This window comes from Arachis duranensis, chromosome 6, assembly GCF_000817695.3.
Source record: "Arachis duranensis cultivar V14167 chromosome 6, aradu.V14167.gnm2.J7QH, whole genome shotgun sequence".
NCBI classification, from domain to species: Eukaryota; Viridiplantae; Streptophyta; class Magnoliopsida; order Fabales; family Fabaceae; genus Arachis; species Arachis duranensis.
This window is the reverse complement of record NC_029777.3, coordinates 95,553,397-95,569,984: the sequence shown is the minus strand read 5'-3', so window position 1 is coordinate 95,569,984 and position 16,588 is coordinate 95,553,397. Positions and strand designations below refer to the sequence as shown.

At 32.5% G+C, this 16,588-nt stretch overlaps 1 protein-coding gene and 1 long non-coding RNA gene across 2 annotated transcripts; both read left to right on the top strand.

Moving 5' to 3' along the window:
* Positions 1–4,229: 4,229 nt before the first annotated feature.
* On the top strand, positions 4,230–5,404 carry LOC107494807 (putative MO25-like protein At5g47540; the record flags this gene model as incomplete). Its single annotated transcript, XM_021125125.2, is given in 6 exon segments — positions 4,230–4,348; positions 4,437–4,514; positions 4,619–4,712; positions 4,914–4,973; positions 5,077–5,145; positions 5,273–5,404. Coding segments are annotated over 6 exon segments (552 nt in total), but the record flags the coding sequence as incomplete, so codon positions are not given.
* Positions 5,405–5,479: 75 nt separating this feature from the next.
* On the top strand, positions 5,480–6,342 carry LOC127748573 (uncharacterized). The gene is made up of 3 exons (XR_008010726.1): positions 5,480–5,635; positions 5,804–5,852; positions 6,250–6,342. It is a non-coding gene; the product is annotated as an uncharacterized LOC127748573 (long non-coding RNA).
* Positions 6,343–16,588: the final 10,246 nt, after the last annotated feature.

Genomic DNA, 16,588 nt, shown 5'->3' with positions numbered 1-16,588 from the left:
TAACCGCTATTAAAAGGATTTATTATCTAACTAACCTTTCTATTGAATACATTCATCGATAATGTATCAGACCACTAAGTTTTAGTTCATGAGACACCGTAAGGTGAATCATGACAGTGAAAAAGGACGGAGAAAAATCATTTTCACAACAGTGGACACCGGATTCGGCAATGTATTCTTCACCAAAATCGGAAGTAATTGTTCCATTAGAATATGACAGTTCGTGACTTTTCGACAACATGCAATGTCGTAAGTCAACACAACGAGTAATATTGCTATAGTAACCATCTGTAAATATCACGTTTCGTAGAATCTTCAAAAATACATCTTTCTGTGGATTCGACATTGTAAATATTACAGAAAGATATTTACCACCTTCACCCCGGCCACAATTTAGGCCTTATACTTATGTATTGTAAATCTTTGCAAGCTTTAAGATTGTCCTTTGATTTGGCACTATCGTTTAAGATAGTGAAGACTAAATTGTCACAAATATTTTTCTCTATATACATCACGTCAAGGTCATGACTCAACATATGATCCTTGAGGTCAAAGAACAACCTAAGTAAAATTCTTACTGATTGCTTTCTGATTTAAAATCAATGATCGTCGTCGTTCCTCCTACAATCGAAATTCTCTTTTACTACTGGGACTTCAACTTTGTTTGTCTAACAATTTCCATGCCGGTCCTTAACAGATGTAATCTTCTTCGTCTCTTCCACTCTTGGAGGACTTTTTCCTCTTCGAGGTTGCTTGCTCTCCACATCAATTCTTGCAATACCTTCCTTGCACATCCCAATTTTTTTCCCTTTTATTGCTCTTCTATTTTATACTTAGCCTCTTCTACATAGATTATCTTGCCCCTTAAACTCATATGATTCATTTCTACTGTAGTCTTCATCGCTCCTTCTTTTGTCATATAGCGTACAAACAGAAACAGGTAAACCTTACAATTTTTCAACTTACAGGATAGATAAATGTCATTAATTTGTCCTGTCCAATGGAACCAATGAAATAAGTCATTCTTCGAAATATCTTACGGTAAATTGTCTACAAAGATCGAGAAAGAATCATTCTCCACATAATTATAAGATTCCACATAATTCTAAACTTTAAGCAAGAGGAGGCACAATGCATTTATTTTTGTTTTTCACAGTTTTTTAATTGAGAGAGTCTAGGAGACCAGCAGATTTTGTGGTTTTTAGCCATCAATTAGTCATCAATAATGTTTTTAATGGTGTAAGATTGTATCTAATGGTGTAGAATCATTTAATTTTCTTTTAATGGTTAAGTACTGACCAGAATTTAACAAAAGTGCAGGTCTCTAGCACTCCTCTTTTTAATTTGACAAATCAAAAATTAATTCGTTACAAATCGAAATTTTATTTAAAAATTTGTCACTGGACAAGGAAGCCACAATACACTTTATTCCTAATGTCTTGCAATAACTTTTGACTGTTCAAACACCAAGATTCAACATGTTTAAAACATTAAAAAAATACTATAAACGAAACATATCAAGGCTTAGATTCTAACTACTATAAATACCATAAAATCATAAATGTTGTTAAAATATGTTTAATATTTTGATTTCTACCCTTAAGGTCCACCTCCATCTTAATGGAGATCCTAACAAACGTTGTTCCAAAGAAAGCAAGAAAACAAAAAGGGTCCCTTTCAAGTTCCGCTGCCAGCAGTTAATTGAAGACAAAAACTATGCAAATTGTTATTAATTACTCTTCCTTTCCTCCTAATAATTCGCATAACATAGCAATTTAATCCTTTTTTTTTTGTCTATTGGGTTAATTATGAACTTTTTTTTTTCTTGAACAGCTCAGCTACTAGTTAAATATAATCCACACCACTGCACCTGGCTGAAAACTACATGCAACTACAGATTATTGTGTCCCGGCACAATGATATTGCATACCACATTTATAGCAACATGAAAGCTACGAGTCTGGACTGGCATGACATGGAATATAGTATAGAAATTTATTTTTGAACATTATTTTTTTATATATATTCGATACAACTGCTACAATAATACTACATAGAAAAATCTAAGTCAGCTCAGCTTAATTGGTGTATTTAATTAGGTTAAAATTCCGCTTTTCCTATATCTCAGCATTCATACAAAAAATTTAATTAGATTATAAAAACATTTTATTATGCTGTTAATTAAAAATCAAAAATATTATTCATACACTAAATATTCTTGATATTAATATCAAAATAATATTTATTATAAAAATACAAATATAATAAAATTATTAAAAATATATAATAACTGATTTGATAATTAATTTTTGTAGTGATATAATATGTTTTAAGTTCTCATCATATGGGAAGAAGGGGTTCTTACTTTTTTGGAATCTCATTGAAATAATGACGAAGAACTTATGAAACGTGTACAAGTTTTTAATAACAAACTTTCTCTTTTTCAAGATTCAACAAAGAGAACATTGATTAAAGGGTAAATTATTAAAGGGTAAAGTATATTTTTTATTTTTGAAATTTGACAAAAATTTTAAAAATATCTTTAAGTTTTATTATTTTAATTTTGTCCCAAACGTTTTTTATTTGCATTGCATCAAATATATTCTTGGTCTAACAGCTATCTTTTCAAAAAATTTAAGATCATTTCAACAATAATTTCATAAGAACAACACTTAACACAAGCAAATCAAGCATAATTTTCATGTATTATTGTTAGATTTGTCTTAAATTTTTTGAAAATTTAGCCGTCAAAAGTATATTTGATGTAAATCGAAAACTTATGGGATAAATTGAAACAAAATAAAACTTAAGAATATTTTTGAAATTTTTGCCAAATTTCAAAAACAAAAAATATACTTAGCTTTTACCCATTATTAAAATCGTAATTGAAAATTTATTTTATTGGTAAAATTAATTACGAAAGATATAAATAATAACTTAAGTCATAATTTAGATTAGTTTTTTATTAATCTAACACTACTAGAAAATTAGTTATTATAGACGAATATTTCCGACGGATTTTATCCCACTGAAATACAGACGGAATTTCAGAGGAATTTTTTTGTCGAAAAACAAAAAAAATAAATTAGTATAAATTACAGACGGAAAAGAGAATCCGTCTATAATTCCATCGAAAAAATTAATTTTTTTCTGTGAAATAGTTACAGACGAATTTTCCGTCTGTAATTAAGTAGACAAAACGTACATTTTATTAAATTATTACAGACGGAAAATCCGTCTGTAATTTAAATAAAATCCGTCGGAAATATTAAAGATTAACTCCATTCACTCGCCATTCACACCTAGTTTTTGAACGCTGTAGTCCTCCAACTCCCAGGTTCATTTCAATTTTTCACGTTTTTCTTGCTCTCTGCCTTCTCTCTCCATTGAAGATGTCACGTCCTCCGCTGTCACCGCCGCCGCGGCTCGCATCGCACGAGCTCCCTCCGTCACCCTCATCGCGTTTTCTCCCTTCGTTGCCATCGTCGTACGACCTCTCTCCGCCGTGCTCTTGTCTTACGAGCTCCTTCCGCGCCGCTCTCGTCGCTGCTTCTTCTCTCCTCGCCGGAGGTTTATCATCATCTCTTCTCGTCGCCGTTAGTTCAAGTAGGCCTCCGCCTCCTTCTCGTCCATATCCCTAACCCCTTCCATTGTGATTCTATTCTGATTTCATTATCCCTAGCCCTAGCCCTGTCCCTTCCCTGTTGCTGCTGCTAATTTCACAGAAAAATAAAAATAATACTAATTAACTTCATTCATTTTTTTAATTTGTTGAGATATCGAGATCTGTTCTTCATTAACTTAAAATTACTGATAAGTTTCTACAAATTTGTTGAGATATTGAGATCTGCAATAGTTGGTGCTGTCCGCTCTGGCTACTTACATGCGCTGTTTGATGTCTTTGCAGAAGTAAACCTTTAATTTGTTGAAACAAGCAGGAAGTCTTTAGCGGCTAATGTCCTTTCCAGTGCTTCTCAGGTACAGGTCAAGCATTCAAGGGATATCAGTTATGTTCACAATATAATGGCTTTTTGATAATGTAAATAATTATTGAAGATTTGATGGATACACAGCCGAAAAATCAGAAAAAATGGACGAAGACATCAAAATTATTGAAGATCTAAGGCAAAGCAATGATTATTTAAGGGCAAAATAATTGAGACTCTGTTTATTCATTCCAGGGCTTGCTTTCTCTAGTTTATATTCTCTGTATTTTTATTCTTTTGTAGGCTCGCCAAGATGCTACTCATGTGATTGCAAACTTGCAAAGGCAGCGGATCAATTCACAGATAATAGCTTCCCAATACCTGGAAAAAAATTTGGATCTCGTGGATATGCTAATTAATGGGTAAAATTTTTTAGACGAATGTTTGTTGAAATTTGAAGTGCTTGATCATTTTCAAACATTTGTTAACAAGCTGATTTAATTTTATTAGTTATGAACAAGATGGTGACATTGCTTTGACTTATGGTGCGGTTGCAAGAGAGTGCATACGCCATCAGTGTGTTGCTAGGTAAGCATCTACAATGATCTGTTTCTTGATTAATTAGAATAAAATTTTTTTTGACATACTTAAGCATTCTCACAATCTCAACCGGCTTAATTTATGTTTTTCAGACATGTCTTGGGATCAGATCACATGAAGAAGTTCTTTGACTATATTCAACTGCCGAATTTTGAAATCGCCTCAGATGCTCTTTCAACTTTTAAAGTATACTCATGATTCCATTCCTCTATTTAATTTCCATTTATAAATCCTTACAACTTAATGTTGTGGATGTTATTATAACAAAGGATACAAATATGTCATGTGTGTTGGACAACAGTTATCTGTTTTCAAGTGCTCTGCCTCTTTTATTCATCCATTATTGACAATGAATCCAAGATCTTGAAGTTTTGTTATCTATTACAGGAGCTATTAACAAGGCACAAATCCACCGTCTCTGAATTTCTTTCCAAGAATTATGATTGGGTAAGTGAATCAATGAATATGAAAGCAAAATTATCTTTTCAATCAATGTATTAAGTATTAACATATCATTAGCTAAAACATGCTACTATCTATCTCATTTCAGTTTTTTGAAGAGTACAATACTCGATTGCTAGAATCTAACAGTTATTTCACTAGACGACTTGCCATTAAGGTACACACTGAAATTTCTGCCTAGAATGAATATAATGTACCTTTATTGATTCATTAAATCATGTATATAATGTTTGGAATGCCATCTTCTTAATCTTGATCATAGTTAAAACTTTACATGATATCAGTTATTGGCGGATATGTTACTGGATCGCTCCAATTCTGCTACAATGGTTCGGTATGTGAGCTCAGTAAGTAACATGGTCATCCTTATGAACCTCCTAAGGGTATGCTTTCTATTATCTCACATTTTTTTATGACTTGCATAACATTTGATCAAATACTGTTTTCTGTTCAATTGAAATTCTATATTAGTTGCAACTGTTATTCAAATATTCAATTCATCTGTTTTGTCTCAGGAAAACACTATTGCCTATTGGAGAAAATTTGTGGCCGAGTATTACTCTCCTCGAGCAAAGGAACGGTGGTGCTTGTCTTTGTATAATAATGTTGGGCATCATGCACTTGGTGTTTTCCCTTAGGCATCTATGGTAAGTCACTCCGCTTGTTATTTAAATTTTCTATTAATTATTTCAATGTCTGAAAATTGAATTTACTTGGATTACTATTTTTTGTCTGCACCATGCTCTGCCCTTTTAATTTATTTTTACTTTTGACATATACATAATCTGACATGGATTTTTTAATTTCCCCCAAAGGATGCATGGCAGTGCGACATATGTGGTTCTAAATCTGGAAGGGGATTTGGTAAGGAACCGAGAATGTTATTTTGTTATTTTGCAATGCTGCAAGTGAGAACATACGTGATATTGTGATTGTAGAAATTTATCTGATAATTCTGTTTATTGTCTAGTCTGTAAATTTGACTTTCTTGCTGAAAAGTATTACTCCAGTGCAATCACTACTAACCAGTAATTGGATTATGAATTGTAGTAAATAATAATCTTCAGTCTAAACTTGAAAAATGAAAGAACTAGAACTGACCGCATTGAATGCAAACAGTGATAAACAAATATAATAATCAGTGAGTGGTTAGATTATCTGAACTCAGAATGTACTTGTATATGATATTATGAGCATGTTTCTTTGAATTCTTTAATCTTATTGATGTAATAATATTTACATTCTGGATCTGTGTTAACAGAGGCAACTTTTGAAGTGCTCCCTAGACTTAATGACATCAAATTTGGTAGTGGAGTAATTGATGAACATCTCTTTTTGGAGTTGCCACGTGAACAAAGATTTCCTAATGTTAAAATTTTTGGAAAGCAACGAGGGTGATCCTGAGTTACTTGTTTTCATTCTGTAAGTTTCTATTGTCTAAACAGTGAAGCCTTTTGTGTTTTGTGAATGCTGAATTGGCAGTTCTCATGTTTTAATATGCTATATTGACTATATTTTTTATTTTACTGTTATTTTATATATATACTGCATATTCATGAAGTTTATTGCATATAGATTTTCATTTCTATTTTATTATTTTGATAAATATACTGTTCGACAGTTTATGACTGCTAGAAGGCCAAATGCCAAGATTATTTATTTAATTTTTTGGGGAGAGACTTCCTTTCATCCTAATGGTTTTCCATTGCATTCCAGCCATGAAATTCTTCATGTTTCCGTGTTCAACTTTCTGCTAAAAGCATTAATGGTACTTACTTTTTCTTTTGTATCCTATCAGTTCTTATGTAACCTTTTCTTTTTGGATTCTTTGTGAAATAGATTTACTTCAGATGTCAAAATTAAAAGCATATCCATAGTAGGCGGAGCTGATGGGACAAGTCCTGCTAAAATGAAAGCGTAAGTTGTTTGGTTTTTTGGAGCAGCTTTTCCATTTAGGTGCCTTCCCTTTGCAAGTGGAATTTGGTAGTAATTCCTGAAAATAATGTTTTAAGTTCATAGATAAGTATTAGCCACCACAACTTTTTGCTCTTTTAGATTTGCCTTGCTGCTTTATTGAGCTTTTGATTGCTCTTTTGGACTTGTCTTGCCTTACTTGACAGATGCACCAAAATGATTCAATATATACTAGCTAAATTGTGTATCCCAAAACGCTTTCAGGTAGTCCGCAAAAACGATCCTTTAGGAAGAGATGTTGAACTCTTTCATCGGCATTATTATGCTCCAGGTCAAGTTGGTCCAGCCTCTATGGGTATACTCCTGCTGACTGATCGAAAGTAGCGTTTTTGTCTAATGATTTATTTGTCGAGGAGATGTATTTGTCAATGGCTCTGAGCAAGTCACCATCATGCAATCTAAAAGGAATAGGATCAATATAAAATCTTGTTTGTTTAAATTGTTGAAAATGAAGGAACTAGTAGTGTCAATGAGTAATGTAAATAGTTATAGTTCTGTCAATAGTTTATTTTTTTGGGTACCTTTTTATGATAGTCAGATATTGGCCAATGATGTTGAAAAATAACATCCAATTTTATAGGTATCATGTAATGAATATTATGTTTATCTATATAATTTTTGGTCTCTTTTTTTCAATTTACAGTGTGTTTGATGGAAGAAATTTAAAAAATAAACCTAAAGTATTCATTTTGCAATGGAAAAATTTAAAAAAATTTCTATTTTACTTTACCAACGAATTTACAGACGGATTTTCTGTCTGTAATCCTAATGTGAGGTGATTTTCCAGGGTTCAAATTACAGACGGAAAATCTGTCGGAAAATCCGTCTGTAATTACAGACGAAAAATCCGTCGAAAAATCCGTCTGTAATTACAGACAGAAAATCCGTCTAAAAATCCGTCTGTAATTACAGAAGAAAAATTCGTCGAAAAATCCGTCTGTAATTACAGACGAAAAATCCGTCAAAAAGTCCGTCGCCTTTGGGAAATGGATAGAAAATTTACAGAGGGAAAATCTGTCGGTAACTGTTAAAAATCCGTCTGTAATTTTTCGACGGAAAAAAAATCCGTCGGTAAATAATTTCCAACGGGGCTTTTACAGAGGGACAAAATCCGTCGGTAATTTTGTCGGTAACCAAAAATCTGTCTGTAATAAAGACTAAATCCGTCTGTAAATCTGTCTGTATTAATCCATTTTCTAGTTGTGTAAGAATTTAAAATATTCTCTTAATTTTTTTTATAGAAAACCCATAATATTTTATTAATTTAAAAGTTTTAGATATTATTTTTTTTAAATCTTCTTAGGATTACAAACCACTATTTGATCAGTTTTTATACAATACAAAAACACACAATTCTTCACAGCATATTAAGTTCACAAATTTAACTACTTCAATTTAAAAACGACTCTTTTTCAAAGATCCAGTTTGTAATATTTTACAACGAGAGTCAAATATTCTCAAAGTTACAACAATGTAATATAAACTAAGGTATAAAATAAAAAATTGCATAAATTACAAATTTAAATCTTTTCTAAAATTTATTTTTCTGGAAAGTAAATTTTTTCTAAGATAAAAGAGTTGAACAAGAGAATAAAGAACTTCAAAAAAATCTGCAGCACTTTTTTTCTTGCATATGTATATACATATGTAATGTTATATAAAAATATATTTTAAATGAGTGTTAAATCAAGAACTTCTACTTTTGGGTAAAAAGTTTTTAACCACCGAGCCAATGTTATCATTTGGCAATTTGATGTTTTTGTATATATAAAAGTCAATTGTATTTAGTGATATATAAATATTTGATTCTAACACATCTCTAATCTCTTCACGTAGATCATCCTTACTCAGCGATCAGCTGTAATCTCTCTGTATCTTTCCTCAGAAAATTCATATTTCCTGCTCTGGTGCTTCATGCCTGTGCTCGCGCTCAGAGTCGTGGTCACCGTGCTCACATGTTCTGTTTAGTGCCATGTACTATAAGAAAAACGCTAAGTACTGTCAGATTTAGCGTCAAACATTAGTGACAAATTTACCGACGGATTTTGCGTCGGATACAAGATAGCTTAGATTTTCCAAAAATGTTTATTATTGGATTTTACATTCCGATGCTAATTTTGTCTGTGATTATTGATGTGAAATATGATTTTGTTGGCACCACTGTTACCGACGAATTTACCGTCGATTTTAGCCGACGGTAAATGGATTTAATAAAATGCTGCATTGCACCAATTTACCATTGGATTAATCTGACGGTAAATTCGACGGTAAAGTGGTATAAGATTCAAACATGAACCCTTCCTCCCTCACTTGCCCAAGTTCACTCTCTCTCTCTTCTCTCTCTCCTCTCGTGCTCCACCATCGGTGGAGGTGCTGCCAGTGTCGCGTCGTCACCTGCCGGAGCCTCTGGTGCCACTGCCACTAAACGTTGTCTCCCCTGGAGCTGTCGATCATGGCTGGGGAGGTTAGGAACGCCACCTCTATTCTTGGTGGCCACTGCTATCATTGTTGCCGTCAATATTGGTACCACCACTGCTCCAACATCCTGCAGCTACGATTAAAGGTAAGTTTGGCATAGTTTTTTAATCTTATTAAGATTTTTTTGTGAATTTAGGAATTTTTGGTAAATAATTTATAAAATTATTGATTAAATTAGGGTGATAAAGTTTGTTATTAAGATTTGGTATAGTATTTTTTACTATTTTTTAGATTTTTTTTTGTGACTTTAGGATTTTGTTAGGTATTTTACTAAATTGTTGACTAAATGATGATAATGGTGTTTGTGGTTTTCAGTTTTCTCATATTTTTTTTGCAAGTATAGGATTTTATTATGTACTTTATTATCAAATTATTGATTAAAATAGGGTAATGCAGTTTGTGATTGGGATTTTTTATGTTAATTTAACGTAATTAGAAATTATAATTAAGTTAATGTATGTTAAGTAGGGTGAGATTAACAGTGTTCGACTTTGTGTAGTTTGTTGAATTAATTAGTTTTCCATTGTGAGTTTAATAAGTTTTTTTTTTATTAGAAAGGTACTATTTCTCTGAGAATAATTAGATTTTTCTTCTTCCGTATTTTGTGCATCCGTGTTTTAGGTAGATTTTCTATCTCTAACTATAATCAATTGTTTAAGTTTTATGTTCGACTTACTTTTTCTAGGATAGCGTTTTAGGACGAAAGTGGGAGAAGGTCGTGTAGAGGCGCCTTCTTGAAACTCTTGTTTGCTGGAAAATTGTGGAGTTATAAAGGGTTGTGCACTAGAACGGTTAGGATTTGATATATGCTTGCAGTTGTTTCCTTTATGAAATTTTCATTGTATTTATTTGATGGATGTCTCTGAGTTAAGGAAAAGTTTTGCCAAAATTTTGTGCGATTTGATTTAAAACTTGTTTGGTTTGCAGAAGATTCTAATTATAAGGTATGCTATGCCGGATTTTGTAAAAACTTTAATAATTTTGTCTTGTTCGTCAAATTCTAGGGTGTGTGATTCAAGATAATTCCAAGTCATTGTCTTTGGATGTATGATAGAGATAACAATGGACGAGGGGGATTAAAATCTGAATTCTTTGAGGGAATTGACGCGTCTGTTGGGCATGTGTTTAGCATGGAACTGTTAGTTCTGAAAGGGCATCTAGGTGTCCATGTAAAAAGTATCGGCTAACTAAGTGGTTAGAACCTGTGGATATAACGCTTTACCTTTATCGTAACGGGTTCAAGGATGGGTATTGGATGTGAATGGAGTGCAAAGAAGTGGACAAATAGGAAATTAATAGGTCTGGGTTGAATTCCAATAGGTCTGGCTATCGATCAACGAGGGTTTAAGTCGAAAGAGAACTAAACATCGAAGACATGACTTGGGAGGGTAACCGACAGAGATACAACGAGATGGTATTTGATGCAACAGGTGTTACAAAACAGGAAGAGGATGAACAAAAGCCTAACCCAGAAGCAAAGATATTTTATCATATGTTAGAATCTATTGCGAGACCGTTGTTTGAGGGAAGCATTCATTCAAAGTTGTCTGCATGTGTTAAAATGATTACTAGTAAGTCGGAGTCAAATCATACACAAGAGTCTTTTGATAAGTGCGTCATCTTTTGCAATAAACTGGTACCTATCAAGACCTTTGGCATCCCACAAAACCACTATGAAGCAAAGAAGCTAGTTTCGAAATTGGGTCTAAAGTCAATGAAAATTGATTGTTGTTTGAATGGGTTCATGCTGTATTACAAGAGGATGCAAACGTAGCTTAATGCAGATTTTGTTAATCACCGAGATTCCAAGTTGAGAGAAAATAGATTGGTAAACGCCGATTGAAGAGAGCTCCAATGAAACGGATGTACTACTTGCCGTTGATCTCTAGGTTGAAGCAATTGTATGCATCGATGAGTTCAACCCCTCACATGACTTGGCATAGTAACAACCAGAGAAATGATAGAACTATGATACATCTGTCACATGATGAAGCCTGAAAACATTTTGATTAGGTCCATCCTACGTTTTTGAGCGAGCCTAGAAACGTTAGACTAGCTTTGTGCTCTGACGGGTTCGCACCAAACTCCATTTTCGGTAATGTGTACTCGTATTGGCTTGTAGTCGTGACACTTTATAACCTAAGTCCCAAAATATATATGAAGAATCTATACATGTTCCTCACTTGCATCATACCTGGACAAGTTAAAGGAGTTGTGGATTAATAGTGTAGAAACATATGATATTTCAACGAAGACAAACTTTCAACTATGGGTTGCCTTAATATGGACCATTAAAAACTTTTCTGCATACGCCATGTTGTCAAGTTGGTCTACTCAGGGTAGAATGGCATGCCCCATCTGTATGGAGGATACATAAGCATTGTGGTTGCTGAATAGCAGTAAGAATTTGTGGTTTGATTGCCATCGAAGATTCCTTGACTATAATCATTCTTTTCAGCACAACAGGGACTTGTTTAGAAATAATACAACTGAGCACGAAGAGGAAAGTTGAGTAGTAAGCAAGTTTGGCATCGTGTTAGTAGAATCCCAAAGATCGTAAAAAAATGGGGCAACTTTGAGACCTCTGGGATACGGTAGGGAGTATAATTGGACTAAACAGAGTATATTCTGAGAGTTACCTTAATGGAGAGATAACTTGGTTTGATATTGTCTTGATATGATGCACATTGAGAAAAATGTGTTCGATAATATCATGCACACAATAATAGATGATGACCGAACAAAGGATGATGATAAGATACGATTAGACCTGATGGACATTTGCAGGCGGTCAGATTTAAACTTAAGGAAACTTGATAACGGGTGATGGGCTAAACCGAAAGCGGTGTTCACTCTAACAAATGAGCAGAAGCAAAATGTTTGTAGGTGGATTAGGGGATTGAGGTTTTCTAATGGTTACGCCTTTAACTTGAGCAGGTGTGCAAACGTGTCACAGGGTAGGCTTGCTAGGTTGAAGAGCCTTGATTGTCACATCTTCATGGAGTCTTTGCTTTCAGTCGCGTTTAAAGAAATTCTAACTAACATCTAGAAACTCCTCACAAAAATGAGTGAGTTTTTTAGGGAGTCATGTGCTACCAAACTTAGCATTAATGATCTCACAGTCATTGACAGGAACATTTCTATCATACTTTGTAAGCTAGAGAGGATATTCCCTTCATTATTTTTTTACGTTATGAAACACTTAGCAGTCCACCTACCGTACAAAGCAATACTCTGTGGGCCAGTAAAATTTTGGTAGATATACCTATTTGAGAAGATGATTGGTTCATTCAAGCGCATCGTGAAGAACAGGACTCAGATTGAGGGCAGCATCTGCAAAGCATTCCTACCTAAGAAAACATCCGCATTTTGCTCATTCTATTTTCATCCTCATGTTGAGTCACATAGAACAAGGGATGTAAGGAACGATGAGAGAGGAGAATCATAGTCAGGTGGAACAACATACCCAATCTTTGACCCGGAAGGAGATGCATTAGGTGCGGGCAGTGACTACTGGTTAGAGCAGAAAAAAATCGATGCCGCATATCTACATGTGTTGCTTAACTGTGATCAGATTTAACCATGACTCATGTGAGTTTATTAAGTCCTCGTAAATATTGAAATCAGTAACATTCTAACATCTTAATATAATCAAAACTTCTTTATCCTATTCTATAATATAGGTTATTTCAAGAGGCAAATTCTGATACCTCATTGAACAACTTTTCACATTAGTTTAGAGAATACGTCAATGTGTAGCTACATGATACAACAAATTCAAAACTAGTTGCACTTAGTTGGAGCCCAATGAATAAAGGCACTAGCTATCCAATGTACATTGTTAATGGATATTGGTTCCATACCTTATAGTGGTTGATAGGGAAGAAAACTAATAATACCGGAGTTTGGGTTCGTGGGGATTTAGGCGGGGTCACTCTGATTGTTTTGGTGTGTTGCACAACATAATTAAGTTAGAGTATTTCTGTCGTACTACGTACAAGGTGTGCATGTTTAAATTTGAATGGCATGATCCAAGTTTGCGACAAGGAACACGAAAACAGAAGGACTACGATATCACTCAAATTAATCTAATCAAGAAATATAGGCACTACGATCCTTTTATTCTGCCTCAAAATGTACGACATGTGTACTTTTTGCCTTATCCGGGTTCATGTAAGTATAGTTGGGTGGTTGTGGTTAAGACTAAGGCAAGAGGCCGCATCGAGTCTGATGATAAGACAAAGGGTCAGGAACCTTTCTAGATTGATGACCCAACCCTTTTGAAAATGGTGGTTGATACCGGTGAGTCGATTACCCTTAGCTCTGCTGTTATGGATGATGATATCATTGACCTTGGATTATAGGACGACGCACTACCACAACAGGACAATGATCTTGAACAAGAAGACGGGGTTGACGTGGACGAAAAAGAGGAAGACGAGTTCGATGATCAGGAAATGATCTCAGAAGAGGACTATAGTAAACCAGAAGAAGAAGATGATGAATCTGAATATGGTTAATGTAAATATAGTTCTATGATATGTATAATTCTTTAGCAAACATTCAGAAGAACGTATTGTAATAAACATTGTTTCAGATATATCAATGGCCATATATCATTCCATACTTTTATGTTGTTTGTTTGATATTTCACTTCAAATTTAAAGCACTATTTTAATTATGTTTGTCATTAGTTTATGCTTTAAATGGGCGAAAAATGATTATTTTTTTAAAAAATAAAAATTTATTTTCGTCGGATTCTACCGACAGTAACAACTAGTAATTTTTTTAAAAAAGATCTCCAAAAGACGTTTTGTCGGAATTGCCATCAGATAAATCCGACAGTAAAATGGCGCGAATATGCGCAACATGGCGTGAACGTTATCGTCGGATTAATTCGACGATAACGTTCTATATATTTTGTCATCCTACCCCCTTATATTCTACTGCTAATTCAAACGAAAATCAGCGTCGAACTAGAAAAATTCGACGATAAATATTTTCTGACGAAGTTTATACCGTTGCATTACTTCCGTTGATAAATGACAGTATCCAACGACTTTTTTGTAGTGGTAGTTGTTGTGTTCTGTTTAATGCCGTGGTTGCTGTGCTCTGTTTAGTGTCATGGTCGTCGTTCAAAGTCTTCATTTCCTATTGAATTATGTCGTGGTGTTGATTATTATTATTGCTTGAGCTTCTTTTTGGATTTTTACTTAATTATTTATCAATACATGACATTTTATTGTGTTGTGATTATGATCATTATTATTGTTTATGCTAATTAGGTGATTTTTATCTGCTTAAAGGTCATAAACTATCGATGGTGTTGTTACAGCAAATGGAATACTCATGGACTTACAATGATTCTATTTGTGTTATTAATTTAAACAAAAGATTTTATATAGAATTGAACATTTGATGATTATGTTAATTGTGGAATAATTATATTATTTTGTTATATAATAATATTACATCTTTTTGTTAATCTGCGGATAGAATCAGATATCTACGAATTAAGAACGATTATGATTAAGATTGACATATTCTCAACTTGCAGGTAGAATAAAGTTGAATTTTAATAGAAAAAAATTAACCCGCAAATAAAATTAAAATTGAGTTCAAATCCTATCCCATTCTAAAAAAAAGATGTTGCTTAAATACACGTTTTCTTAAAATACATTTTTAAAGTAAGCACTTCACGCTTTTAAACTTTTTCGCATATAAAACAAAGATGTTGCTTTTAAAATATATTATCACTTTAAAATTTATTTTTACCATACTCTATTTACTTAGACTCAACTTCTAAAGTTATGTTATGTTCTATTAAATTCAGATTTTATCTAATTTAATTTGCTTATATTATTGTAGTATATTACAAACTTAAACAAATATAAATATAACAATTAATAAAATTATTAAATATTATATAAATTTATTATTAAAATTTAATTTAAAATATTATTATAGAACTAACAATCTTATCTATTTTATGATGACAGCTATACATTACAAACTATTTTAACACAAATAATACACAATAATTTTTCTACCTCACTCACAGTAGAGAGCAAAACACAAAATTAAACTTGGTGGTAATTACCATCATAATCACTATATAATCATATATATGTCTGAAATCATCAAAATAATAAGCAGCAGAAGAATACCATCATAAGATGCCGCGAAAAAATTGGGCAACTTAGAAAACTCTTCTTGGGATGTTTCAATTACAGGTGATGAAACTTGGTAATTGTTAGGGTCCCATATTGGGATCACACCGCTATTATTTGATGTGCAGTAGTGTTAATTACCACCAACTTTATCTTCATCTGTCATCCATCAATGAAGGCGATGTTTTTTCATTCATGTATTTATTAAGTGTATGTATTTATTAAATGTATTTAATGAACACAAATTTACCATTTTATTTTTTATCATACACATTAAAGTAGTAGTCCGTTTTATAAACACATGAAAATTAGAAAATATTCATTATAAAAGGTGAAATATATCAATTTTTTATTTTATATGTGCTCTAGATAATAAAGTGGATGGCCGGTCACCATTAACGTCTGTTTGAAAAAATTTAAAAATTTTTTTATAATTTTTAACTTATAAAAAGTTATATTAATGGTGTTTAGTATAATTTTTAGATATATTCTTAATTTTACGAAAAGTTGTTTAAAAATTTTTGAAAAGTTAAATTTTATTTCTCTTCTTTTAAAAATTATTTTATCATTTTTATTTATTATATAATTTTAAAATAAGTATTTTTATGATAATTTTTTAAATACAAAATAATTTATTTATAAATTATTTTTAATATAAGCCTTTATGTTAACTTAAAAAAAAATTACTTAAATTATTTATACAATAACTCTCAATCCTAATTGGACTTTTCTTTTTGTACTTTTTTCAATCCCTAATTCTCTCTTAATATTGGCTTATTGCAGATGTTCTTTCTTTGAATACTTATTAAATCTGTATTTTTGTTAAATTAAAGTGGATATTATATTTTAATATACACATTCATATCCATCGCATTGGGGATTCTTATGCAATAAAAAAGAAAGAAAGAAAGAATAGTATTGGGGTGACCCTACTATCATTGATTTTATGGCGTTGATTACTTAATTAGTGGTCCATAA